Source organism: Pocillopora verrucosa, chromosome 7 (genome assembly GCF_036669915.1).
Source record: "Pocillopora verrucosa isolate sample1 chromosome 7, ASM3666991v2, whole genome shotgun sequence".
Taxonomy (NCBI): Eukaryota; Metazoa; Cnidaria; class Anthozoa; order Scleractinia; family Pocilloporidae; genus Pocillopora; species Pocillopora verrucosa.
This window is the reverse complement of record NC_089318.1, coordinates 8,241,941-8,269,848: the sequence shown is the minus strand read 5'-3', so window position 1 is coordinate 8,269,848 and position 27,908 is coordinate 8,241,941. Positions and strand designations below refer to the sequence as shown.

Here is a 27,908-nt window from a genome sequence, read left to right as displayed (position 1 = left end):
TGTACAGTTGCGTCCATCCCCAGTGAGTCCAATCTTGCAAATGCAGTCAAAGGAGCCAGCGGTGTTTACACAGTGCGCAAACTCGTGGCAATCATCGCTGCCCAAACTGCATTCATCAATATCTGTTTGCAAAAGGGCACAATTTTAGCAAAAGGAAAGCGAACACTAGCTGCTTTAACCGATGTGCAAACATTTCTTTAAAAATCACACTTGGTAGTGCAAGCCATTGATGCGGAGCACGTGCAGAGGAAACATAACTAGTGATATTTATAAAAGCACGAATATGTATCTACACTGTATATGGATAAAGGAATAAATTTTTAGAAAATAAAAAAAATGATTCTTTAAAACGCGGATGAAACACAAGCACAAGAATTATCCTCAGGGTTGAGCTACAATCAATTAAAAAAACTGATGAAATAAAGCCTGAACAAATTCAGGCTTCGATGGGATTCAAACCCGATCCTCCAAGTATCTTAGATCGCTTCTCTACTTGAAAATAGATAATTAAGATAACGAGATAATACCATAAAATCTAAACATCTGTATGGATGACTTAGGAATGAACAATTGTTTCGCATTGTGTGTGCTTACTGTTACCGTTTTCACAGTGTTCACCAGTGTAGCCACTCTGACAATGGCAAAGGTATTTCTTGTTTGTAAATCCATTCAAGCAGGTCGCATTATGGAAACATGGGTTACTGGAACACAGATTCTGATGAACAAACAACCTCCAGGAGTTAGTTATAACGAGTTTACAAGACAAACAAGGATAAGCTCACCAAATGGCCAATAACGGATTGGTTACGGATAACGGACGGGCAAGTGAAGCAATACGAGTTGAAAGAGGACATTATATCAGAAAAAGCAAACAGAATACAACAAACAACTGAGACCCGAGTTAGTAACTCCTTTGTAACACAAAACTAGGATAAATCTCGGGCAAGATTTTGATAGGAAACAATTGTTAGATATTAGAACCCTCATAACTCTCCTCTTCCTAAACCACCAAATTAAGGCGCTTCGTATCTTCTTTCCATATACCTTAGTACCAATGAAGGTAAAACCTTCTCTTGGCCTTAGGTCTTCCGGGTGCCTTGAGTGATCGGAATCGCTCAACTGACAAACCACGTGATCACCATGCACTGATTGACCGATGTTGAATGAGTTACATACGTTGTCCATCAAACACAGTCCTTTACAAGAATTGCGCATTCCCACGGTTAATGTAACATTTTTGATCACGTGACCTTGTAGAGCGTGTGCATCGATTGGTTTGGTGAACGAGAGACGTCGACATAGATCTGCAAATTAGTTAACAGATATAAGAAGCGTTGAGATCATTGGAGGTGTTCGCTCCCACCGAAGGTCATTTTCGCACGGTTGCTAAGGCCGCGGAACAAAAGATTGACGGTACCATCTGCGAATGTTTCGGAAGTGGTCCAAAGTTAAAGTAAAGAATAAAGAATTTTAAAAAGAATTTTAAGCCATTAATTTATGTTTGCTTGATGCAAAATACCCTGCTAAGTTTATCTGAAATTCAGTAAATATATATTCCGAAAAAAAAAATCTATTTAGCAAGTCTCGATCGAGGCCAATTATTTGAACAAAAAATTAAACCAACGAGGAAAAAAGCGTTACTAACCTTGCTTGGCGACCGTATTGAAGCAACGCCGGGCCTCTAGTTTGATTATCAAGAATATTATGATAAAAGCACGGGCTTTCATGTCCGGCTAACTCTCACTTTTTTTCTCTGCTGAACAGGATATTTTTGTCAGTTAATTTGAAGGCTTGTGCAACTCTTTATTTCACTTCCGTTCCTCTTTATCTGTCCGCTCACTTTCACTCGTTTATTTAGCCCTCACATGCGTTGAAATCTTCCCGTATACAGTAGAAAAAAATATATCAATTAAAAATATTACATTTAGGACTTAAAATGGCTGAATGTAGCAACTAAAAGCACCCTTGAGTGACTTAGAATAAGGTCAAATCATTATCTCCAACTGATGGAAACTGACGTGTCCACCAATGAGCGCGGGAGAAATTTTCCAGTATTTGTAGATTATCTAATGATCTCCACAGGAAGTCTCTGAGCATGTTTTTCTGTAGATTAATTGACTTCTTATTCCTTTTGACAGCGCTTTCAAAACATTTGCTATCAATAGAACAACGCACAATCTACACGAAATTTGCATTTAAATGCAAAAATCAATTTCGCTCAAAAAAACGAAATTTAATTTTAAAAAATGAAGGGAACACCGATGCAGGCTCGCATCCGTGTAGAGGTACTGTGGCCGAGTCATAACCAAATTGAAAATTATTTCTACAACTTGATCCCTAATTCATATCATTTTCATGTAAAATTTTATAAACACCGTCGACTTGCCTAAGCCTAAAACTTAATTTTTGGTTTAAAATTTTCCTCTCGACATCAAAGCCACCACCAACTTGTCAAAATCACAAATGCAATGACAGCGGGAAAAAGGCTTTTAGCTTCACAATGAACAATTATATTTCATATTTTCAAACAACTTTATACTTTCAAGATAAACAACTAGAAAATTATTGGGTAATTGGTTGGGTGCGAGTTGGTCTGTTGCTATTGAGAGCGGCTGATAAGTAAATCGTTCCTTATCATTAAATTCAGTGGATTTCAAATGAGAACACTTGCAAGGTGCGACGTCTAAAATCAGTAATATTCACAAATGGAACGGATTTTTCAAATCATAACTAGTTGCAGTAGAACTCTTTATATCTAGAGAATCTCTTATTAAGTTTTTAAATTGCCTGCGGGTTCGAGCTCGCGCATTAAGCTAAATCCATGCTGTTTTAAATTAACTCTAACTAATGACATGGTTCAAAGAAGCATCTCTGAACGCAAATCATTCATTGTGATGCAATTGTGACGCAATTGTGTGCACAGCGGGTGACAAATTTTGTAAGTACAATGCACTTCAAAAGGTCACTGGTTGATTCAAAATCATTCCAACGAAACAGCTGCAATATTTGAAAATGCTTGAAAGACGTTGACAACTGAAAAAAATACGCAGCTCTCTTCATTGTTTTGTTTTCGATTTAGTTTTTTTTTTTTTTTTTTTTTCAAACAAGCTGCTTTGTGGATAAAAGCCAGACTAAGAGATAATATTTTAATTCCCTTCATCATGACCTACTGGATATAAATTAAACAGAGAAAGTTCCAGAGCCTCACAGGAGGCAAAAGATTTTTCGTTTTCGCTACCAGTCCATTTCACTTCAAGCTCTCTCGACAACTATGCTTTAGGACTGAAGCTTGCTCGGTACTGATAGGCGAAGAACGATCTCTCGCTCATTAAACATTGGGTCTCCACGTTCCCACAGATTTAGCAGTGGCCCTTTCTTCTTTGGAAAATAGGTCAAACTTATTCCATAGCTTGATTTGCAAATACTTGCATGCCACAGTGACATGTTTTCTTTTGCTGCCACGGAAACGACATCGGCAATACAATGGAGGTTTGATATACATTATTACTGATTTTTAGCACTGTTTGCCACAGGCTTTCCGCCAAGGGAGACAGTTTTGAAAATGTTTTAATTCCTAGAAAATTTCATTGTTTTTATTTAGTGGGTGGCTAACTATTGCTAATCCAATGTATCTGCATTATTTCCTATAATTATTATGTAACCTGCATGCTTTCCTATAACTAGCATGTAATGATCGTTTTTATCCACTGCAGCGCAGCTTATAAACGATCCTGACAAGTTCAGGGCCTTGGAAGAGGACATAACTAGTCTGGGATGAGGCTTAGCGAGGAATATACATATTTTGCAGTTCCACAGGCGATTAGAGTTAAAATAATATTGAACAATGGGCAATGGGAATAGACTTCCCGGCGTTAGTTACATGATGACTCCTTTACAAGTTTTTATGATGTGATAATTTTCAATCGGCAATATTTTTCCCTTATTTCATGAAGGATACTTTCAAAGCACGTGTGTTCACTTTCTTGGGGGGGGGGGGGGGGAAAGCAAATATATATGATTTTGAGGTTAATCAGTTAGGGCCATTTTTAGGATTAGTGCAAATTCTTTGGGTAAAAAACTCTCCAAAAATGTCTTTGATCCCTTCCCCCTAAGAGTGGCTAGCATCTAATTTCTTACAATATCACCCCTGAATCACACATTAAGGTCGTGAAAATAAAGGAAAGGATCACCAACTTAAGAGGCTCTTGATTCTTAAACAAATTCTCCTCGTCAGCACCCTAACAAATGTATAGAGAACAGTATGGAGAATATGTATACTGATGTAAGGGTGTTGAAGATTAACCTGCGGTCATAAAAAGCCTCTATGACAAACTCCCCACCACAATCACCTCAATAAAGATACAGAGCTCAATATTGACGATTAAGTAAGAAAAAATGGTCAAAATATGGTCCAAAAGAATGGTCAAAAAAATCTTTCAAAAGTGGTCTAACAGCTCATGTTTTATCCTGTACGACTTCAGCTCCTTTAGTTCAATTTTTTTATTCTAGTGTCCATGCCCTATTACATGCTTCCGAAATCTTTCCCTTATGTGCTTTCACTTTCTGTTCGACAGGATGGCTATAAACTTGTATTAGGAATTTACCTCTTCTTAATACCATGTATACCAATTTTCTATTCAGTGAATTTTATTTTTAAAACAGTTCACAAACCCGTTAAACCTTTAGAGTGACCAGCATTCAAATTCTCCTTACAATAATACTGTAGCGCTCATTAAGATCACGAGAATAAAGGAAATGATCGCCAACCAACGACGCTTTGATTGATAAACGAACTCTCCTTGTCAGTCCCAAATGAAAATATATAGAGAATATGGATGCTGATGTTAGGAAGTAAAGGGTTAAAAACAGCAGATATGGCTGCTAAGACTTACCCACCTGACTGAATTGTTCATGTGCTTGATTATTGACGAAGTCTGTTAGTGATAATTTGAACTCATTGCTGTAGTTTCGTATTTTCACAACACAGATAAGTTCGGGGCTTAATTCTTTACGGGATGATTTTGACCAATCAAAGATCAAACTCATGGAGGCTGACACCGAGACAAGGGAGTCACTCACAAGCGTCAACTCCTCTTTAACTGAGAAGGTTTGAAGTTGTCTGAATTAAACGATGAGTGTCACTTTCGTATCAATTAGTAAACCCGTCGGAATAAAAAATTTCTATAAGCGACCATGACAGAATTTCTCTTTATAATATCAATCGAAGAATAAGAGAGATGGAAAGTTTTGAGCTCGGTAAAGAAATAGAGAAAGATTATTTTTGTCTTGTCACGAACGTAGGACAAAGAAAAAATTCTGAGTCCCCAGGCTCGATTCCTCATAAGGACTCAGAATTTTTTCTTTGTCCCACGCTCGTGATAAGATGAAAAACATCTTTCTTAATATCAATTCGATATCAAGAAGACAATGATGAAAATGAAGAAAAATATCAATTATGAAATTATAAGTTGATTCGATACTAAATTCTCCGAGTTAACATCACGAGAATTGTATGAGAGACAGAAAGAAGAACTACTTATGAGATCTAGGGAGTGAAAGGGTTAAAAATTAACCAGAAAACCCTCCCAGGGCCCCAACTAACACCCGATCGACTAAATTGAACTAATAAGCTTACGTTGCTAAGCAACGTGTAAACTTGCTTGGCAACCGACCACTAAGAGGCCAAATGAAAAGTGAAATTTAAAAAAAACCTTCAAAATGACACAAAATACAAAAAAGACTAGACACCGAGCAAATCAACGACAACTGAAACGAAAAAAAGGAAGGAAGCAACCGGTAACTACCGATTTTTTCGTCCAAATGGAAATAGAAATTTCGTACGGACAGTTCACATGCAAACCATAAATTGCTAACATGGGGCTAAACAAACGTTGTATTACTTTCCTTGATCTCCTCCTTCCCCCCTAGGGGGTGAAAATATTCCAGGCTAAGCACTTCAACTGGGACTCATGAGATCTCTAATCACGTTGTCATTTCAGCTTCAAAAGCTGGACTCCTCTCTGAAGCAGTTGACCTCTGCACTAAATATAACAAGCAACAAGCTAGCTAGGATCAACGACACCTTAAAAGAGGTCGGTGATATGATATCTGGTGATGATTTTTTCCGAGTAAGGCATCAGGTTAATTCAGTCATCAAGAAATTATGCACGTCAAAAGACAAACTGAAAGCGTTCAATTACAAGCTGTTAATATTTCTAAATTGCTTCCCCTTTCAAGGCTTATTGCTGTCCCAATCCTTGCCAAAACGGAGGAACCTGCTATCCAGGAAACGAATGGGTCATATTTCAATGTGTATGTACTCAAGATTTCACAGGGAAAAGATGTGAATCACGTACGTTATTTCTCTGGAATATGCATGCGTTTATATCAATACATTTTTTTAACAACGCAGGCCAAAATAATCTAATCCCAATGACAAATTAAGAGCCGCCTGTTGGCAACTCATTGAAAACAGCTAAAATCAATGAATTTCGGTACGAAGAAAAAAACATGTTTTATTTGTTTTTTTATATATATCTATCAGGCCATCTTATAGAGTGGCTTAAAATGAGAACTTAGGTTTGCGATTTCTTTGGGGCAGATTGATCCTTTAACATCTTAGCTCTCAATATTAGATTATTGATTCTCCCCTCTACCTTCCGCAAATTTCCTTGTGAATCAGTAACGAGAATTGGTGTTACATCAAGATAAAAAGCTCTATCTGATAAGCTTGAGTTCTCTCTTTTCATGTTTGCTGGATAATGTATGAATAGTACAAGGAGGAGTCACATGTCAATCACTTCTGTGAGTTAAAGGGTGTATAAAATGCTGGGGGTAATTTTGCGATGGATAAGCAGCTCATCCATGGGGAACGCCCAGTCATGCGTCCTTCCTTAGTATAAGTTTCAGTAGAGTGACTTCATCTTTCTTTACTTGAAGGTCCTGCCATTCATGTTGTCATCCGAAGCGAAGGTTGCGAAGATAACGCGCCAGGCGTATGTGGCAAAGCTTACATCCAAGTGAATGGAGCGGAATACTCCCAACAACGGAGAGGACATAATGTCGTTGTTGTACAGGGAGCAACAGGTAAGGTGTCCACGCACAATATATGGGATCAATCGTGCAACTACGTACCAACGCCTCCCTTAAACCAGCGATAGTCAACCGATAACAAGTTAGGGTTGACGTTTGGTTAGAGGAGGGGTAGATGCCCAGTTGCTCAGATGCTAACATTGATCCAATGGTGGTGATAAAAGAGAGGTTTGTCTGCTTTAGAACATTGAACTTCTAAGGTCTTACTTTGGTTCGGCATTTATCTTCTCTTTATTAATTTAATTCAATTTCGTTCAGGTCAAGTGTTATCCAGCCGTGCATTTGACACCCATGGAAGTCAGTCCGAAGGTGTTCGCCTCAGGGACCATCTCAATGCCATAAGAGGAAAGTATGTAGCCTGCTGCATGGGTTCACTCATCGAAGCAGAGCGCGGCAATAAGACGGCGCGGTAGTAGCAGCGGACTCAGAAAGAGAGAGAGACTGGTTCGGGTCGGGTCGAGAGTTAACCTAGATGTCTGTTTTTCTCTTGAGCCCACTTAAGACATATGTAGTTTTTATAACCATTTTTGAATTGAAAGTGCATTGTGATTGTCGAAACGTTTCAGGAATGCACATCACACCATCATACTCTTGCAATGACCTAGAAAAACTTCATCTGCGTGTTTTTATTCACCTGCATATTAAATCATGAAAGGGAAGGGGTTGGAGAATTTTAAGGGGGGGATAAGTCATCGCAAACAGAGTATAAAGGGGGTCTATAGAAAATTGACTATCAACTAACTGCCCATGGGGGGGAATCATAAGGATATTACAGAGCGGGGGGGAGGGGGGGTCAGGCTAATATTATCGTGGCATAACCAAAATCCCCCCAAACTACCCCTCCTCTCGAAGGCTAATGACCAGTCCCTAAACTGGAATCATTTTTTTATTATTTTGCACCTAGTTTACAAGCCTCTTGTAATAGACCAGTCAAATGCTTATTCATTTTTAAGCTACATCGTTTTGGTGGCCATTGGAGACGAAGGTTCGTTACATGTATCACCAGCAATCAACGCTCTGAAGAGACTGGGCGCTAGTGATCCCGACGTCACAGTGAAGTTGAGGGAGTCGTATGCTCTTATTGGCTACGCAGGAGACAACAAACCATCTTGGATTGAACAAAAAAGTGCCACAAAAGCAAATGGACCCAGCATTATATCTTCTAGAATTCTCCTAAAATTATGTAAGTTGAGGCATTTTACACCGCAAACTTTACTTGACATAAAGTAATGATCTATTTCAAGTTTCAAAAAACAAATATTTTGTCTAAATTCAAGAAGCATACAACTGATTTTCTGGAATGTATATAGATGTATTCATGTATTTTTGTTGTAATATCCCCCGTAAATAATATCATCTTGTGCGAAAATTAAATCGGTCCCAGAAATGACACATAGCTATAACGTCAAAGATTAAAAGGGCCGGTTATTTACGCGGGGTCAAGCCGAAATCACAGTTTCAAGCAATCAGTGGGCCTTAGGCTCTCTCTGTTAAAGAGGGTTGATTTAATGAAATAAATGTTCTTCCAATGTTCACTTTCGGCCATTTTGACACTGTTCACAAAATTAAATGTCAGATAATAGGTTCAGAAAATTTGTAATGTTCAGGACGCGGTTTTGTTAAACAATGGCTAAACTTTGTTTAAACAGCCGGCCCAAAGCATCCTGCTGGCTGGAAAAACGGAGAATGAGTTGTGGCGGACTTTTTAAACATTTTTTAATTTCTTTTTTTACTTTTTATTTATTGTGTCATTCCTCAAACCTCTCTTTTTGGTCATCCTTTAAATATGACGTCAGCCCAGTTTTTCTGCCATTGTTGGATATAAGGGTAATTTTAAATTCGCCAAATTCTTCCAAATTGGCAGGAGACTCGATCAAAAAAAGCTGGTCATTAGTGGTTTACTGTTTAGCCTACGGCCAGACTCCCATGTTTAGGATTCCTGTGGGCTTTCGCACGACTAAGTTACGAGCCGGGAGGGGAATCTTGAGACGAGAGTCTCTCCACAAGCCAGTGAATTTATAATTATCTGAGTTTATCCACGAACGTAGCATTATGACAATGGTCAGGACTAACAGACAAATTACAGAGGAATCAGCAAAGATTATTGCAAACAGCACTCTTTTTGATGCCCAGAATGCTGGAAATTACATTCCCAAGCTTCTTACACCCCTTTCTCAGGCATAGCTTCCATAACACCACCAGCGGCCACTTATGAAAAAAGTTGTCAAAGCTCCTTCACTGTAGACAGTTACTCCCACACTGTAAAGTTTGGAGAACCTCATCTCAGTTAATATCTTCATCGTCATTTTTGATGCCAAGAACCAACAAAATAAGTAGAATTGGAATTAAATTCATCGGAAATATTTACTTCCTTAAAAATATGAGATATATTTTTCTCCTTAACCCAGATTCTAGAAGCTGCATGGAACTCTATGAATACAATACGTATAAGAACAAGTAAGTAGCGTTTATTTGCCCAAAAGTGTTGAAAATCTCTAGGTGAGGTGCAATTCGATGTTACGCTTTAATTTCGTTGCCTTTCAAATAACCAAAACTAAGCTTTGTATGGGAGAGCAGGTTCACAAGCAGACCAGTTTTTGTGGTAGTACCTGAGCCATTTTACTCCTAAGATCTCATTAGTAATTCACCTTCCTGACTGCCATTTGTTGGCTTGGAGAATTTGATATTGGATCAACTAATAATCCCCTGATTGATATTTTTTTAATTCTCGTCTGCTTGATGTTGTGTTGATATTGTAAGGAGAAATCGTGTCAGTCTTGGGCACTTCTTGAAGTAAACGGGTTAGATCAATTTTAAGCCTTCATATTTGACAAATCTACTTTGAGGTAAATGATACATCCATCATTTTATTGAAATCATTTCTACTTAGAATAACTGCATTCGTGGTTCATCCTCTTCTCTTCCTGAAAAGAGTCTTTTTTTCATCAGCTTAGATAAAATACTGTCAGTATTAAATTGGAAAGGGGATACCCTATGATCTTTTACTCTTTTATTGTGCTTTATTAACTTTTAAAAGTACAGTTTTTTTAACTTTTTTCGAAAGCAATGTCAGTGACCAAGCCTATCCTTTGAAGCTTGGATCAGGCATTTATCCAGTTTACTGTCAGATGACTACTATGCTCAATGCATGTGGAAGCGGCGGTTGGACTCTGGTTATGAAGATGAATGGTTCTAAGGTGAATATTCATAAATAAAATCACCGTTTGGGATCGAGTGTCCTAAAACCAAAGCCAAGTATTCACAAATGCCAATCAAAATAAAGGAAACTACCTTTAAGGACCAATGAGAACTTAAAGTCCAAACAACAAAACTGTCTAAAGCGCGGGAAAAAGCGGGCGTGATTGGTTTTTGTTTTGAATCTGATTGGTTGAGAAAAAGGCGCAAGTTTTCTGGACCAATCACAAAGCAAAGTAAAGTAAACTTTCGACATCCATTTGAAAACTGCTCTAAATACTTAAAAGCGATGTAGCTTGTTAAGCATTAAGTAGCTATGCATCCTTTTCTTCCCAAAAAAAAAACCGGTTTGATGAATGTGGAATTAGCAGTCTTGGAGATTTTGGAAACTATGACTTTCAAGACTATATTTTCTGGGTTTAGTCTCCTACGCACGGTGTCTGACAGCAGCAGACTTCATCAGGTAGTTTTCAGAAGTAAGATTAAAAATATCGCTCATATACTGATTTTAAATAATATGCCTATTTCAACCTCTGCACGACTTAGGAGGCAAGCGAAAAGTACTCTCAATGTTTGCCAAAGGTGTTGTTAGATGTTAGAGTGAGTGATGTGTTACCCGCTTTTTCACAATTAAATTCTTTTATTTTTAAGTTCATTACCCGCGTAAGTGAGAATTTTTTTTTACCAAAATAAACAAACAAGCAGAAAAATTGACAAGATAAGAAAGTAAGAGTACAAACAAGATAAAAGCTTTGTTAACGAGTTTTGTAGAACTGTTTTCGATTTACACCGGCTTTCATTGAGAGCATAAAAGTCTATTATATAATGGGGGATCTGTGCAAAATAAATGAGTTACTGCACAGGTTTTTTTGAAGAGTATCTTTATTAGATCTTATCATCTCTATTTTTTCCTGCTTAAAGTTTTAAAATTGTACCGGAAGCTTTAAAAATTATCGTATTACACGCACCTTCCTATAACCCGCACTAACAACTGTTTGCGGAAAAAATTAACAGATTACCTGCGGGTAATCGGCCGGAAATTACGGTAAGGGGCTACGTGTGAAAACTACCTGAACACGTCTGCTGTTCAAACGCGATTAAAAAAAGTTTAAAAAATTTAAGAGCTTGCATTGCTTCCAACTAGTTTAAGTTATCATTAAAAAAAAAATTTTTAGAAAAAAACCTCAAAAAAGGAACGATCAAAACCTTTTGGAGGGTAGTGGGGGAGGGGGGGGGGGTGTTAGGGCTTCCATACTCCTGGATACCGATCCAAGCACCCTAGTAGTCACCCAACTGATTGACTCTTTACACCCTAACATCAGTATGCATGTTTTTTATACTTTTCTCCATGCTTTCCCTGAGTTGTTGACAAGGAGAATTTTTTAACAATTAACAACTTCTTTAATGGGTGATCATTTCCTTTATTCTCGTGACCTTGATGCTTGATTAAGTGGTGACATTGTAAGGAGAAAATAGAAGTTAGTCATTCGCAGGAGTTATGGAGTTCAGCCTCCTCATCCTGGATACTGATTATTGAAGCTTAGTAGCCACGCAACTGATTAGAAAATGTCGTGGATACCAATTGATTGTTGCTTCTCGGAGCCCACAATACACTCGTCGTGAGGTAAAACTCATGATAATCCTCTTTCTTTTTTTTTTTTACATTAAAGCCGCCATTGCAGAAAACTGTTGTAAATTGATAATGTCATTATTTTCCAGGACACCTTCCAATATGATTCCGATCTCTGGAGTAATATGGTGGAGTTTGACAGTTTTGCGGGGATGACAGGATTTGACGAGCAAGAAACCAAGCTACCAACTTACTGGAACACAAGTTTCAGCTCGATATGCCTCGGCATGAAGAACGGCAATGAAACCAACTTCATCTTGATCGATAAGCCGGCTGAATCTCTGTACTCTTTGATAGCGGATGGGCAATACCGTAGCACTTCACTTGGTCGCAACGCATGGAAGTCGCTGATTGGTGCAGAGGCCTCTTTGCAAAACAACTGCAATGCAGAAGGGTTCAACGTACACCCGAATTCAAACAATTCGAAAGCGAGAATTGGTTTGATTGCCAATAATGAAGGAGACTGTGGGACCTGTGAATCTAGAATTGGCTTTGGTTGCGCAGGCACGGTTCCAAATACATGTGGAAATAGGGCCGCTCATGATGCAGACAATGGAGAAAAAAATATCAGTGATAGGTTACATCTTTGTTCAGTGAAAAGCATTTTATTTGATAATCAGGGTACACGCTTTCTATAGCTGCATATATCACCAACTACATGAGAAGTGCACTTAATGACATAGAAGTCACACAGTGGTCAAACGTGGGGCATGTGCAAGGGGATCAACTTTGAGCGCACACGCACCAATTTCCCGCGCAAAATTTCTAAGGAATACATAAGAAACCGCTGTCTCGCTAAATAACGATGCAAAAGAAAATCTAAGCGTTCATGGGAATCATGGGAAAGGAACACTCGATGGGTATTCCGTTGATTTACTAGTCTATTTTGAACTTTACAAAAAACGTTAAACGCTTCTAAAACACCGTGACTAACTGGCTTGTGCGGTAGTTTGTAACTTTGGAAAACAACTTGGTTGTAACAGCCTGAAATCTTCTTTTCATTACAACGTTTGCACATGCGCAGAAGTTTGACTGCTATCTTTGTAGAAGTAGTAGATAACGAAGTCTAGATACTTGTGATGTTTAGTGTTTTTTAGACAAGCAAAGTTTGAATAGTTCAACTTCATTCACCAAATAAAAAAAACTTCCTCTATGTTTGTTACCAGTGATTATCAACCCTTAACACCCTAACCTCAGTATGCATATTCTCTTTATACTGTTCTCCATACATTTGCTGAGGTGCTGACAAGGAGAATTTGTTTAACAATCAAGAGCTTCCTTAGTTGGTGATCATTTCCTTTATTCTCATGACCTTAATGTGTGATTCAGTGATGATATTGGGAGAAGAAATTAGATGCTAGTCACTCTTGGGGCTCAAAGTTTAACAGTGGCTGCATCATGTCACTTTTATTTTCATGAGTGTAGCTTATTGGCAAAGTGTAGTCAAGTGTGTTCTTCAATCTAGACACCACTTCATTATGAGAGTAGAAATTTGTTAAAGGTCTAACGCCTCCAAACCAAGTGTTGTTTTCTCCAGCAACTCTTTAGATTTTCCAGAAATTAGAAAATTGTAAAATTTAAGATGGCTTGAGGCCTACCACCAAGGAAGAGTCATCTCATTAACACATAGAAACAGGTATATCCTCCAAAAAATTTTAATTTCTGTGATACATCTGTCAACTCTTCTTAAACCGGACAGCAAGTCTGCCCATGAAAAGAAAAAACCCAGAGATAGCTGACCTGTTGTCAATATTTTGAAGAAAAATTGCATAATTTAACATACAATTATCTACTTTCTTACTTAAACCATAAAATTGCATAATTCATAAAGAATTGCTATCTATGGTAGTTTTACTGTGTAAGCAAGAAAGCATTTTCTTTATCCAATATCAAGTGTTCCCATGAATTCTAGGGCACTCCTCTTGGTTGAGACATTTTCACAAATTCTTCATCAATGTAATCTCTTAAGAGTAAGAGTCGTTGCTTAGAGGTTTTTGGGATCTAGATCTGTTATCAGCTCATACCCTTCACCAACTAAGGCTTCTTCTGTTTGTTCTGCTTATCAATGCATGCCTTGAAAGCTTTTACATGGTCTTGGCACTTTCTCCAGTCTTTATATTCATCCATACAATCCTTGAAGAGATAACATAATGCAAACAAAAAACTTAATATGTCTCTCTGATTCTAGCTGACCCAGAGCTCTAAGCAAAGCACTTTTTTTAAGGTACCATCCAGCCACTAAGATCATAAACCCCTAACTGAAATCATTGGTATGTAGAAGATCGTTAGTAAACATACAGTTTTTTTTTAAGATAACACAAGTAAGCTAAATTTAGATGTGGAACCTGTATTAAGCAGCACCATATTAGGTGGTCACCCTGTATTAAGCAGTAAGTTGTCAAAGTCCTAGATTTCCTTCCCCTTAACACTATAACTTCCAGAGGTGATTCACATGTGACTTGTCCCTTAAAATATCCATAAATAATCCAGCAAACATGTAATGAGAATAATCAAACTTATCAGGTTTAAGCTATTACCTTGATCTAACACAGAATTCTCATGACTAATTTAAAAGGAAATGTGTAGAAGTTAGAGGGGAGAATTAACTATTAGATCTTGGGAGTTAAAGGGTTAATCACTGTAATTTTCATCTCTATTAAGCAGTCACCTCTATCAAATGGTCATGGTCACCTTTTACTATATTTCCCAAGAATCCCAACAACCTGTTTGTATTGTCTTCTACCAGGATTGAATGGTCACTTAAAGTAGAACCACTCAAATAAAATTTTAAAAATCTGTTAGGTAACTTTTCAATCTCTTTTTCTCTCCCGAAATCAATGTAAGTTGTATTTTTGAGCAAGTTTTTTGTACATCGAGTGATCAATTACGGCATAAAATAGATCTTTTCATTGTTTTTTAAAATACCCCTTTTCTGTGGAATCTATATTTAGCGGTTAACCTGCATTAGGCGGTTACCAACCATTCCATGTGAGTGACCGCTTGATACAGGTTTCAACTGATTGCTCCTGTCTTTCGGTCAGTGGAAAAATCACCAGGGTCCCCCGCCCCACCAAAAATCATGCTTCTCCGCCCTCCATTTTCGATCGACCACAAAAACTAATTTCCTGGTGAAGTCAAATTTATAGGTTTTGTCGCAGGTTGCAGGTTCTTTCACTTCGGATGAACATTATTTACCCACCATCAGAGCATAGTGAAGGTCCGAACATCCTGAGTTTTTTATCCTAGTATCAAAGGGATCTTCCTCTTCTTCTTCACCTTCTCCTACTTCCCCATTTCCCTTCTCGGGATCTTGTTTTCCGAGTTTTCCATGGCCATGGGTCGATCTTCCGCCATAATGTGACATGCTAGCTGTAGAGACATTCCGTGGATAAAACATGAGCCATAATTCAGACATAACCGCTGCTAAGGCAGGCTCACAACAAAATAAAAACAAACATGGCGAATTTACAATGCTTTGGTTGTGGACAAGGATTTGGCTTCTTCAGACGAGAGGTTAGTTTCACATTTCTCCTTTGAATGAAAACTCTTCGGCGCTTTACTTTTCACGATATATTCTCTGATTTTTTGTATGAACGGTGGCCTGTGTCTGGCTTACTAAAACTGAATTTCTTTGTGAGCTCTCTTCTCAAAAGTACTAGTGACACTACGAAAAGTTTACGTTTGCTGTACAGTTTTGTAACTTACTGTTACATAAGATCCAGCTTTCCCCCAAATTCGGTTCCCCACTTTTGTGGACAATTTGATCGATATCAAGATATTTGTTTCATAGAGCGATAACTTGTCTCTATTTTTTTATTATTACTGTCTGTTGTAACCTCAGCATGGATGTAAGAAATGTGGACGACTTTTTTGCTCTGGATGCACTTCTCAATCAATTATTCTACCACAACATGGATCAAAGAAAATGAAAGTCTGTGATCAATGCTACAGGAATTTGACGAGGTTAGTTGACTGCAACTAAATCTACAAAATTGTTGTGTTTCTGCAGTCATATCTTGCAGTTTAAATATACATCGTCATAAGCAGAGGGTTTCGATTTTTTACCTAGTACCAAAACTCAAGTGAACTAGTTCTGAGTCCATAAGATTTCAGTATACTCTAAGAAAGTGGGCAGTCATACATTAAGTTAATTGCCATGTCTTGAATAAGGGTCGTTTCCTTCGATTACCTTTACTACTAGACACATTTTTTTTGGAAAATTTACTACCTCCCCTGCCCCAGCCAATGTTGGTCTGCAAGATGACGTGGATATAATATTATTGGTAATTAACAACATTGAGAGAGGGAGGAAGGCAAAAAAAAATCAAAGACATTGTTCTGGAGAAGTGTCCCAACCAATTATGACTGGGAGTGTACACTTTAGTTCATGTTCATTAGAAATAATCTTAGGCTCATGCTTAAGAGGAAGGTTATTGAATGGATTTTTCCTTTTTTCTGGTACAGAGACTCACAAAAGCAAACTCAAACCAGAGATAGAAGCGACTTAAATGACCTAAACAAAAACACTGCTTTACACAGACCTGTTTTGAGCACTTATGAGGTAAATGACAGTCTACACTCATTATTGATTTGGTCCTTTTGATACTAGATATTTTTGAGAAGTAATGCATTTTTTGAAGATGGCAATATAAAAACAATGAAATCAAACTAATGACAGTTTTCTGAATTATTTTTCAGAAAGGTGATCCACAAGATGGATTAGAAAAAACAGTCATTACAAGAGCTGAATCTTTAGAACATGAAAATTCTTCAATAGATCCTGATGAGGCAATTCGTCAGAGGCTGGCAGAGCTTAGGGCAAATGATTCCTGTAAAGATAAAGGTGATGTAATATGCAATATTATTATTATGCTGGGTAGTCCTGAGATAACTCTGAGTATTCTGATTGGTTCTTACCTGGTCTGTATTTTGCTCCATGACTACTTTACAAAAGCTGGCAAAATTCCAACTAAAACCAGTTTGGTCCAAGTGCCAGATTATAAATTAGTTACCTGTACTAACCACTCTTGCTCAAGCTACTGGGGGACATTCCTCCTTGTTTGTTTTTGTATGGACCTTTGGCAAATATTTGCTAGTACCGCCCTGACACTCAGCTAGTAATAAGCTATCATTTTATCGCTTTGGGTTCCCAATTGATCCTGAACTGTTCTCAATTCTGTTCACAGATAATTCTTCAATATCACAAATAACAGATCAACAATTAGGAGAAAGGTTTGAGAACCTCACAGGAAGAAAGGCAATTTCAATGCAGAACTCAAATGTAAATAACATTTGGATAAAATGTCAATGTTATCACTCCTTTGGGAAAAAAATATTAGTTTTGGAGACTACAACAGTGGTTATGGTAGCTACAAAATCTTCATCAGCCACTTGGTTAAAGATGTAAAGCAGGTGGTTGCTTTAGAAACCATTAGTTTTCCTCTCTGCCCTTTGAAATTGTAGTTTGATGTATATGACACTGACGGCAATTTTAGATTCCAAAGAGTTTGTGTCTGCTGTAAGGAGAAATGAGATGAAGCAGATGATGGTCACTCTTAGAGTTAAATTAGTTACATGTAACTCATTATTTCATCTCTTTTCAGCCATAGAAGAGTTTTTTTCTTAAGTAACATTCATATAAATATTTCCTTGTTCAACAGATTAATACCCTTCAGCCAAAGAAATCTGAAATAGAAGAGGTAAGTAATTTGATGAAACAGATGTTGGAAGAAAACAAACTTGCTGAGGAGGATCCAACAGCCAAAAGTAGTATCATTGATAAGGAAATTGAAGAGAGACTTGCTAAGCTGAAAGGCATCAATCCAAGTGAGTGTGCTGTTACTCAGCTTGAGTATAATTTTAAAAATGAAAGGATAACTATAGAATCAGGGTCCAAAATTGTAACCAGCCAGTATTATCAGCAGCTAGTCACCAGTGCAACCAGAAATTGAGTGTTGGCAAGCACCATTTTAATGCTTGTGGTCAGCAAAGAAGAAGCCTAAAAAATTTGTGTTTAATCTTTTGTAGAAACTTTAATCTCACTTCAACTCACAACTGCAGACCAGTTCCTGATACCAAATGAAAAAAAATTGTGTTTTAACAGATATGTGTGAATTTGAAAAAAAATTGATCTAGTCCTAAAACCTCTAATTTTAGAGGGAAGGGCAGTGAAGGGGATTTCCTGTCAAAGTTCTTTGGGACGTTTTGTGAAATTTTCAGTGTCTTAGAATCTTCAGACCCTCTCAGATGTGGTTGAGACCTCTACAAGAAATCTGACTTCTTTGATTTTAAAATGCTAGGCAGTATCTTCTTACAATTACAATTCAGTAATAGAGAATTTCTTCACAATATTAACTCTGTATTGTGCAATAAATTACAATGTAAGTCATAGATCTCACGTAACCCTTTCACTCCCAAGATCTCTTTAGTAACTTTCCTTACTGTCTGCCATACAACTCTTATGATGTTACAGTATAGTCTGGAGAAGTTGGTATTTGATCAACTTATATTCCCCTAGTTGATATTTTTCTATATTCCCATTACTTCTTTTCTAGGTAATGTATTAATATTATAAGGAGAAACACTGTCTTGGTCTCTTATTAAAGGGTTAACCCTTTAACTCCCAGAGGTGATTAACATGAAAGTTCTCCCTATAACATCCATACATTTTTCAGCAAACAGGTAATGAGAATATTCAAACTTATCAGGTAGAAGCTGCTATCTTGATCTAGCACCAAGTACTCATAACTAATTTACAAGGAAATGGGTAGCAGCTATCAGTCAGATCAGATCTTGGGAGTTTAAGGGTTAAGATACATCACAAAAGATTCTTATGTGACACATGTACATGGCTCTCTTATTATCAGGTAGAACTTTTTTAAAATCTCATTAATAACTCTGGGTGACCTCTCCAATTAAACTCTAGTTTAAACCTAATTATATAAAGTACTAATAATCGATCAGAGGTATTTGTAATAAGTAACCTGGTTTGTAAAAAAAATGGAGATTATTATTTAAAACAATTATTTTGTACTTATCAGGTCTGACAAATCAACCCAAGTCAAACATGTTTGATAGTGATGAGGATGATGAAACAGCGAGTCAACAATACCTGAAACAGGTTGGTTTTTTATATATTTTTTTACAGATGTCTGAAAGTTTGGTTGAAAAACAGTCTGTAAAACAAAAAAGACTGAGAAGTTTTATTCCACATGTAGTAATCGGTTACTTTTGGGATCTTTTTACTATTTTTAAATGAGTGTCAGATTGACTGGAGCATTTCCACATAAGGTATGTGGGCAGAATATACTGTGGTCCTCCTTTCTAGTTACAATTTAATTATATAGTTACTTGTGGTTTCTATGTTACAGTTAAGATACTAACTCTCGCATTGTCTCCCTTCACTGTTGAAAAATAATGGCAACTAACAAACCATTTTAAGAAAACTTGATATAATGCTAAAAGGCCATCCGTACAGGGTCCATATAAGTCTTGGAAAACCTGCAAAGTCCTTGAAAAAAACTGCAGTTCCTGGAAAGTTGTGGAAATTTTCTTAACTAACAAGCAACAAAGTTTTCTGAATTGAGGTTATAAGAAATGTATGTAGATCATAAGGAGAATCGATTTTGAAATCTTGGGTTTAATGTGAAATTTGGTGCCCTGGAAAAAGAAATCTGAGTCCTGGAAAAGTCCTGGAAAAGTTCTTGAAATGTGGTTCTGAAAAAGGGTACAAACCCTGTCTGTGGTGGGATACCTATCTTGGGTTAAAACAAGATCATATTTATCATCTCCTGCCATACTCTAAACATAAGAGGAGAATGAAAAAAATATATAATACCAATAGTACTTTTGGATATTTTGAAAGATAAGGGATCTTTTGGTGTATTGACAGATACTTGGTGAAGTAGCTTTGGATTTAAAAATGGAAAACATTGATTGTGGTAAGTGACTATTTTCAAATACACTGTTGACACTAAAGAACTTATTTTCATTTCTGAGCATGTAAATTCTGTGCATTCTCCTGCTGCAGATTGAAAACTCTTCCCCCACCCTCTTTTACATTTCAAAATGTTCCATGACCTCTGTATACACAAAGCCTTCTGGAATAAAAGTGTTAAAGGTAACAGTATCCATAGCTGCCCCAAACACCAAACCTTATGCTTAATCAGTTTTTCAGTGCACAACTATCTGCATATTTCCTATTGAAAGCTTGTAAACATCTGCTTTCTCTGCAGCAATTAAACAAACAAGAGTAAAGATGTGATACAGTGCTAGGCAATTCCTATAAAACTCTATTTAGTATTGACAACCAAATTTGGTCACAAATTAGGAGGTACCTCTGCCAGCAAATCTAGCAAATCCGGAAAAAAGACAGGACAATCAAAGGTAATCTGTTAGTTTTCTTTTCATTCACAGCCGTTTGATTGCTTTTTTTGTTTTCCTTTATTGACAATTATAAAATATATAATTTTCAATGAAACAAATATATGCTACTAGTTAACTCAGCTAAAACAGGACTTTGAATAGTTGTTTTGCTATGAATTTTTATCCTGACTTTCCCAGTAACATTCCACCAACAAGGATGGATATGGAAATAGCAACAAACAATTTGAAGACATCACATATAGTTCTTAGTGACTTCCTTTTGGCCTTTTGTTATTTTTTGGCAACTTAGTTTTGGTAGGATTACATTTTTGTTTTGTATCTCATCTTGCCAGACCACAGATACTACATACAGTCCCCCAACAATGCCTATTAGCATTTTCAGTCAGTGTTGTGAAGCAAACAATGATGATGAGTTGCCATTTTTTCTAACCATTTTTGTTGAAAATGAATGTTTTGTTTTGTCTCACTTCTTGTCAGACCAAAGATATGGATTTCTCAGCTATGCCCAGCGGCATTTTCAGCCATGATTATGAAGCAAACAGTGATGATGAGGAGTTGCCTTGGTGTTGTATCTGCAATGGGAATGCTGTTTTAAGATGTCATGGTTGTGATGATGACTTATATTGTCGAAGATGCTATAGGTAACCTTGTGTACATGTTAATTTATTATCCTTTAAGGCTTGCCTCAAAGCAAAAATGTAATGCCTTTTGTACCAGCTACAAAGAAGCATACATGTATGTATAACAATTTCTGAATTCATTTTTTGTGGGTTTACATTCAACTGTGAAATGTTTCTCTTAATTAAATACGATAAAACACAACCAATCAAGATGGAACAGGTATTTAAAGAAACGATTAAAACAGATTACAAATGATGCACTCTAAAAATCAAGGTTAAGTTTTTCAAGATCCAGAAACTATTATACACTTCTATCAAATTCCTGTTGGTAAATTTGCATGATTCAACTTTAACCCTGTCAATCCCAAGGCCTCATTTAACCCTTTTAACCCCTAAGAGGGACTAGCATCTAATTTCTCCTTACAATATCACTACTGAATCACACATTAATGTCATGAGAATAAAGGAAATGATCACCAACTAAAGAAACTCTTGATTGTTAGACAAATTCTCCTTGTCAGCACCATAGTTAATGTACAGAGAACAGTATGAAGAATATGAAAACTGATGTTAAAGTGTAAAGGGTTAATAATTCTCCTCACTGTCTGCCATATAATTATTATGTTAGTTTGGAGAAATTTACTTGTCATGTTTTCCCAACAGGGAGGGGCACAGTCGAGAAGATTATGAAGACCATGATATCTCAGAATACAAGCCTCCAAGAAAGAAAAGATGATTTGGAGAGTGTTCCATCCTGGTGTTGTGCACTAAAAAATTTATTTCACACATAAAATTTAAAGAAAGGTCAGCTAAAGGAAAAAAATATGAAGACATGTGCCACATGGAGTACAAACAATCATGAGGAGTGTTGTCTTTTTTTGAGGCTCCACTCAACTCAGAAGTCACTGTGGTTGCAATTTTTATGTTGAAGAACAAACTCCGCTGTGAAGTATTTCATTAGAATGAGGCTGGTAAAGGGTCTATATGTGACATGTGAATAAGGCCAAAATTAATATGTCACATGAATTTTACATAGTGGCAAGTGTAATTTGTGAATTTGAGTACCAACATAGGAATGATTTGTCTCTTGAATCATACATGACCTATTAATTTTTACTTTCTTTATAAGTAAACCTCAAAATTTCCTGAAACCTTGCACACAAAGAGAGGTTTGAAGTTTTTCTCTTTACATCCAAGTCATGCCAAAGGTGTTAAAGTATATTGGACTCATAAATAATATTTTTCTGGAATTTATGTGTAAACAGCATCAGAACCCAAACCAACCCCCTGCCCTGCCCTCCCTCCTCCCCCTTTGCTACCCACTGCAACATTTCAACAACTTTGCTTCAAAAGAGGCTGCTATAAAAGAAAGAAAAATCCATGTCAGTAATTGAGCAAAACCTAAAAGAGCCACAGGTTGTTCAATAATGATTACATTAACCAAAGGTCAGTGTATATTTTTATTAACCTTTACCTCCCATGAGTGACCAAGGTAGAATTTCTCATTACAATATCAATACAGTATCTAGCAGACAAGTGATGAGAATAAAGAAAAATATTAATTAGGGGATTATAAGTCTATCCAATACCAAATTCTCCAAACTAACATCACAAGAACTATATGGCAGGCAGTAAGGAGAATTACTTATGAGATCTTGGGAGTTAAAGGGTTAAGCTCTCATGGATTGCAAGAACTTTTACTTTCCTTCTTTTCCCTTTGTGCTCCTTTTTTTCTTCAGTCTAGCTTACACCTCAAAATATCTTTGCTCTGATAAGTGCTTCCAAGCAAAAGAAATTCATGGTCCCCTTTCAATCCTAGATGAACACTAATCATGTTTCAAACAACCAACCCCTTAAGACTGCATTGAGTAAGGACTATTCAAGGAAAGGAAATCTTAGGAAATCTTCAGCCATCTTTGGTTTTGATCTGATACCCAGCAACTCCACACATCATATATTAACATGAATGTATTACATCATTTACTAGGGTACCTTTCAACTAAATGTTATAAACCAAATCCAAAGGAATCACAACAGCCAATCAGATGAAAAGAAAATATCACTTGGAGCCAAAAAAAATTATTGTAAAAATAATTTTGTTCTACATGGTTGAAGTATGGAAAGGGCAAGTAAAAAAGTCACAAGTGGCTTTGGCTTTTTAAATCTGATCAGTTGAGAAAGTGGTGTAAGTTTTCATTAATTTATAGCCATTGCAGAGTAAAGCATAACCAAAGCAATCAGGAATTACTTTGACACTCAATTCTTCTCAAGTAAACCAACACCTCATGTAAGCTTCCTTGAAAGACTGATAGAGCAAGCTTACTACTGGTACTTAGCCTACATGCCTACACCTGACAAATGTGTGGAAAATTCCCTGCTATGATCGCCAAGTTTGTTGGTATGGTCCAATACTGACCATGGATATCAGACACCAAGCCTAAAAGATTTAATTTGGAGTATGAAGCCAAAACATGGAAAACTATACTTTTTGATCCACTAAAAAAATTACAGCTAGCTAGACAGATGACCTGGTTAAAGACAAAAGTTATTTACAAGCTTGATGCCTAATTTAAGATAAAGTCTGCATCAAGATCAAGTGATTGATCAACCACTGTTGATCTGTGTCAATTAACCCTTTAACTCCTGTGAGTAATTAAAACAGAATTTCTCCTTACAATAACAATACTAACAAGCAGAAAAGTGACCAGACGAAATAGGGGATCTGAATAGTTGATCCGATACCAAACTCTCTAAACTAAGAACTGTATAGTACTAAGAATTGAATAATATTCAGTAGGGAGAATTACTAAATAAGATCTCGGAAGTGAAGGAGTTAACGTCTTCCTTTGTTCTTTGCTTTAACATCCTCCATGTCAGGCGCCAAGTAGTCAGGTATCGGTGGTGTCTCAGTTGGCCCCTTAAACTCAATTGGGAAAAAATTGGCGTCAACTTTAATGGCGGCTTCGTAAAGAAGCGGAGAGCTTTTCTTCAATTCTTTTAAGGCCTCTTCGCGGCATCTTTCCAGTTCCTGGAAGCGCTGTAAATCTTCCTTGTGCTCCTGCATCTTGTGTCTTGACCACTCTTTTAGGAGTAACGTCCTTCTCTCTTTCTCTTCAGGTGATAATTCCACCGGCCTTCGCTGCCTCGATGCCTCTAACAGCGTTGTATTCAACAAGGACTCGGGGTCAATTGGAGGTACGACCTCGGCAGTTTTCCGGAGGCTGGAGAGCGTTGGTCTCTTCTTTCTCCGAACCAAAGGTTTATTTTTTCGCTTCAGACTTGGATTATGTCTGGCTGGTAAGGTTTGTCGAATAGACAGGCCGCTAGAGCGAACGAAGAAAGACATCACTCTCTTCTGTATAAAGGTCGCCATATTGGTTTCCAAGATTTACTTCATTCCCAGGTTTTCACGGTCGATAGTTAGGGCCTACATGCAACCGCACTCTCCCCACCCCGCTAAGGTGAACATACATACATACATACATACATACATAACTTTATTTGATAACGCAGGTTAAAATTTGCGCAACTTTACAGCTGATGTGGACCTGCCTAAACTAATTAGTCTATAATTATATAAAATACAGATATGATAAAATTTATAAGTTGAATAAATCAAGTAAACCATAAAGTTTTAGTAATAGTGAAAATTTGGTTTCATGTTTTGTATAACATTACCTCCCTTTTCAAAATTAATATTCATAACAGTTTGCTTGGATTGTTTTAAGTTATATTTAAAAATAGATAAATTTGGAGAATCTTTAACATTATCGGGAAGTGCATTCCATGCTACTGCAGATCTATGAGCAAAGGACCTACGACCCAATTCGGTTTTGGGCCTATTAAGAACAACATTCAGGGATTTCCTTAGGTTATAACTGTTAGAGTTCTTGGTCACCAAACAATTAATTTCCCGCAACCCTAAATTATAATAAGCATTATATGTAATAGTTAAGATACGTAGCTTATAAAAATACTCTAAAGGCATCCAGCCAACCTTAGAAAGTACATCATTATCCCCAAAACTATTTGGTATCTTATGAATTAGCCTGGCAGCCCTGATGTGAATCATTTCTAGATCTTTAAGCTTGGATCCAGACCCCCAAATTGCAATTCCATATAGAACACTTGGTATAACTATCCCATAGTAAAAAGTCTCCAAGATAGATGTACATAGGAAATTTATACGTCTCAACATTTTAACTTTGGCATTAAATGCAGATCTAGCCAATGCAACATGCTGAGACCAAGAGAGTTTATCATCAATTGTAACCCCAAGGCAATTGGTGGAGGACACATACCGAATGGTGTCCATACCCCACTTCAGCTGTTTCAAAGGACCTATGAAGGGGGTAGTACTTAAGACCATTGCCTCGGATTTACCTTCATGTAGAATCAATCTGTTACTAAGACACCAGGAATTAACCTGGTCCAAAACAGCCTGTAACCCTGTTGTTATTTCATCAACAGTATTCCCTACTACATATATTGTTGTGTCATCAGCATACATATAGACTTCTCCACTGGTAATAGATTCGGGGAGGTCATTAACATAAGATGCAAACAATCTTGGTCCTAGTAAGGATCCCTGAGGGACCCCAGCTCTAATGGGGATTCTATCAGATCTAGACCCACTTACACTAGTCCCTTGTACACGGTTGGAGAGATAGTCATTGATCCATTTCCACATATCACCTGCCAAGCCAACAGCCTTGAGTTTCTCAGTAAGAATACTGTGGTTGACACAATCAAAAGCTTTGCGGAAATCAATGAATAAGACTCCAACCTTATGGCCTCTATCCAGGGCACTCCCCCAGGACTCAGTGAGATGAAGGAGGAGGCTCTCCGTTGAATAGCCCCTCCTAAATCCCCATTGTCTATCTGTGAGAATGCCATTGGATAACATGTGATCATCAAGTGAGTCACACACTACCTTCTCAAGAAGCTTTCCTGGTGTACTAAGCAAGGATATAGGTCGGTAATTGTTAGGATCCAGCCTGTTCCCTTTCTTAAAAACAGGTGTAACTAATGACTCCTTCCATTGTTGAGGGAACTTACAACAGTCCATGCTTTTTTTGAACACCTCTAGCAGACCCTGAATAGCAGAGTCCTGTGCCAATTTAAGATCTTTAGGAAAAATATTATCAGGGCCTACTGCTTTGTTTGGATTAATAGACTTCAAAACATCTCTAACTATATCCCAATTCAAAGAAAAATTCTCTATAGTGGGAGTAATTCTATTAATATAAAAAGTAGTATCTAAATGTACTGGATCCAAGTTCTTAGTAAGATCATGTGCAATATCAATAAAATAGTTATTAATCAAATTCGCTTTCTGCCTATCATCTGAAATAATAGTGTTATTAGAATCTTGTAGGGGACCAATTTTATCACTTTTGATCTTACCAAGTATACGATTAGATATTCTCCAGAAATCTTTAGGTGAAGAAGATTCTTTAAATAGCCCAATCCAGTAAGAGGCCTCAGCTTTTCTGAGCATACTTCTAACAGCGTTTCTTTTAGCTCTATAGATGTCCCACTGAGGATTATCATGGGGTTTACCTTGAGCAGCTTTTAAACACTTATACCTTTGATTCATAGCCTTTCTGATTTCGGTATTGATCCAGGGAAGTGACTTGTGTCTGACCTTCACATTCCTTCGTTTGATGTTGGACTCTATAATGTCTTTAAACATGGTTTCCCATAAGTAAACACTGTCCTCAACATCCTCTACAGCAGACACAATATGCCATGGAGCTTCCTCTAAGGACCTCTGGAATTTTTCATTATCCATATCCTTATAGTTCCTTACTGTAATAAGCTTAGGCTTTGAATTACTCCTCCTTGTAGAAAAGGCAGCAAATATAAGATGATGGTCTGAAATGCCCAGGTCAATAGAACCAGCTAAGACATTTGATGCATGCAAATTAGGACTAACAATAATGAGGTCGATAAGTGACTTAGAGTTAGCTGTGATGCGCGTTGGTGATTCAATGACGTTAACGTAACCAAAACGCCTAAGAATTCTTTTCATTCTATTACAGTCATATGGCGCATCTTGATCTGTATCTGCCGTATTAGCTAAGAGATTACAGTTAAAATCACCTAATAATATGACATTCTTCCTCTTGATCCATATTTTATTAAGCAGGTCATGTAAGTCATCATAAAACGTGATTGATTTAGGTGGTCGGTATAGGCAGCCAAGTAAAGTAGACTGTGATCTTATGGTAATGTTAATCCATACAGCCTCCAAGTCCTGATGAATGTCCCACTTTAGGTTTTCAGAAATGTTCAAATTATCGCGATAATATATTACCACGCCGCCACCTTTCAAGCCATTTGATCTATCTCTTCTCACCGTGTTGTAACCATATATTCTTATTAATTCATTTGATAGGTCTACGGTCAGGTGGGTCTCAGTAACGCCCAGGATGTCGAATTCAACCTCTTTTAATAGGAATTGAATTTCAGACAATTTATTAATAAGACCATTGATATTTATGTGTCCAATCTTTAAGTTCTTGTTGTTGCCCATCGTAGTCTTTAACGTAGTGAAAACATCTTCGTCAGGTTCAGACACCACGTCATCGTCAGGGTTTAAGTCAAAAGAACTGGCATCGGCAAAGGGAAGAGCCCTCAGTTCACAGAAAGGGCAGTTCCAGAAGAAATGATCGAGGAGTTGAAGTTTGTTGTATTCACTTGGGTTAACTCTTCCACACTTTATGTGGCACCAACGGAGACAGATATCGCATTCTATTGCACGGTGAGTTTTGGCGACAGCTCTCTCGCAAATTGGGCACTTAGGGCTGTTAAGTGGGGGACCAGGATTAGGATTAATGTCACCACTAGTTGAGAGCCTTATCAAATTAAAGGTGCTAACTGAGTTGGGATACAGAGAAACCCGAGTTGAGAAGAACCTTCTACCGTGGGAGCGATGATACGTACCACGTGGAGGAAATGTAGCCAGAGTCGGGTAGAAAAAA

General features: G+C 37.3%; 4 protein-coding genes across 4 annotated transcripts in view; 1 reads left to right on the top strand and 3 right to left on the bottom strand.

Moving 5' to 3' along the window:
• Positions 1-1,727, bottom strand: part of LOC131781950 (uncharacterized) — a 3,509-nt gene extending 1,782 nt beyond the window's left edge. The window contains exons 1-4 of the mRNA XM_059098656.2: positions 1,646-1,727; positions 1,045-1,304; positions 601-715; positions 1-122 (exon numbers count right to left, since the gene is read on the bottom strand). The exon at positions 1-122 is cut by the window's left edge and continues 1 nt beyond it. Coding sequence (XP_058954639.2) covers positions 1-122; positions 601-715; positions 1,045-1,304; positions 1,646-1,727 — 579 coding nt within the window. The remainder of the gene's footprint in view (positions 123-600; positions 716-1,044; positions 1,305-1,645) is intronic.
• A 10,784-nt stretch (positions 1,728-12,511) lies between these two features.
• On the bottom strand, positions 12,512-15,296 carry LOC131781956 (cytochrome c oxidase assembly factor 4 homolog, mitochondrial-like). The gene is made up of 2 exons (XM_059098663.2): positions 15,117-15,296; positions 12,512-14,050 (listed from the first exon to the last, which is right to left on the bottom strand). The coding sequence occupies exons 1-2, from the start codon at positions 15,279-15,281 to the stop codon at positions 13,952-13,954; spliced, it is 264 nt and encodes an 87-aa protein (XP_058954646.1). The 5' UTR covers positions 15,282-15,296; the 3' UTR covers positions 12,512-13,951.
• A 63-nt stretch (positions 15,297-15,359) lies between these two features.
• On the top strand, positions 15,360-22,233 carry LOC131781959 (abscission/NoCut checkpoint regulator). The gene is made up of 11 exons (XM_066169405.1): positions 15,360-15,430; positions 15,759-15,880; positions 16,382-16,478; positions 16,616-16,760; positions 17,104-17,198; positions 17,578-17,743; positions 18,958-19,037; positions 19,809-19,857; positions 20,247-20,302; positions 20,780-20,943; positions 21,586-22,233. Exons 1-11 carry the CDS (start codon positions 15,374-15,376, stop codon positions 21,656-21,658), a joined length of 1,104 nt encoding a protein of 367 aa, XP_066025502.1. The 5' UTR covers positions 15,360-15,373; the 3' UTR covers positions 21,659-22,233.
• A 135-nt stretch (positions 22,234-22,368) lies between these two features.
• LOC131781958 (large ribosomal subunit protein mL40-like) lies at positions 22,369-24,329 on the bottom strand. Its single transcript, XM_059098665.2, has one exon. The coding sequence runs from the start codon at positions 24,293-24,295 to the stop codon at positions 23,756-23,758; it is 540 nt and encodes a 179-aa protein (XP_058954648.1). The 5' UTR covers positions 24,296-24,329; the 3' UTR covers positions 22,369-23,755.
• Positions 24,330-27,908: the final 3,579 nt, after the last annotated feature.

Bases quoted from the DNA above. Each gene is read 5' to 3' on its own strand.
- LOC131781958 (XM_059098665.2), bottom strand. From the start codon at position 24,295: ATGGCGACCTTTATACAGAAGAGAGTGATGTCTTTCTTCGTTCGCTCT.
- LOC131781959 (XM_066169405.1), top strand. From the start codon at position 15,374: ATGGCGAATTTACAATGCTTTGGTTGTGGACAAGGATTTGGCTTCTTC. The intron at 20,303-20,779 runs GTAATCTGTTAG...ACTTCTTGTCAG, and splicing joins AAAAGACAGGACAATCAAAG to ACCAAAGATATGGATTTCTC. The intron at 20,944-21,585 runs GTAACCTTGTGT...TTTTCCCAACAG, and splicing joins TATTGTCGAAGATGCTATAG to GGAGGGGCACAGTCGAGAAG.
- LOC131781956 (XM_059098663.2), bottom strand. From the start codon at position 15,281: ATGTCACATTATGGCGGAAGATCGACCCATGGCCATGGAAAACTCGGA. The intron at 14,051-15,116 runs GTGGGTAAATAA...TATCTCTTCAAG, and splicing joins ACCTTCACTATGCTCTGATG to GATTGTATGGATGAATATAA.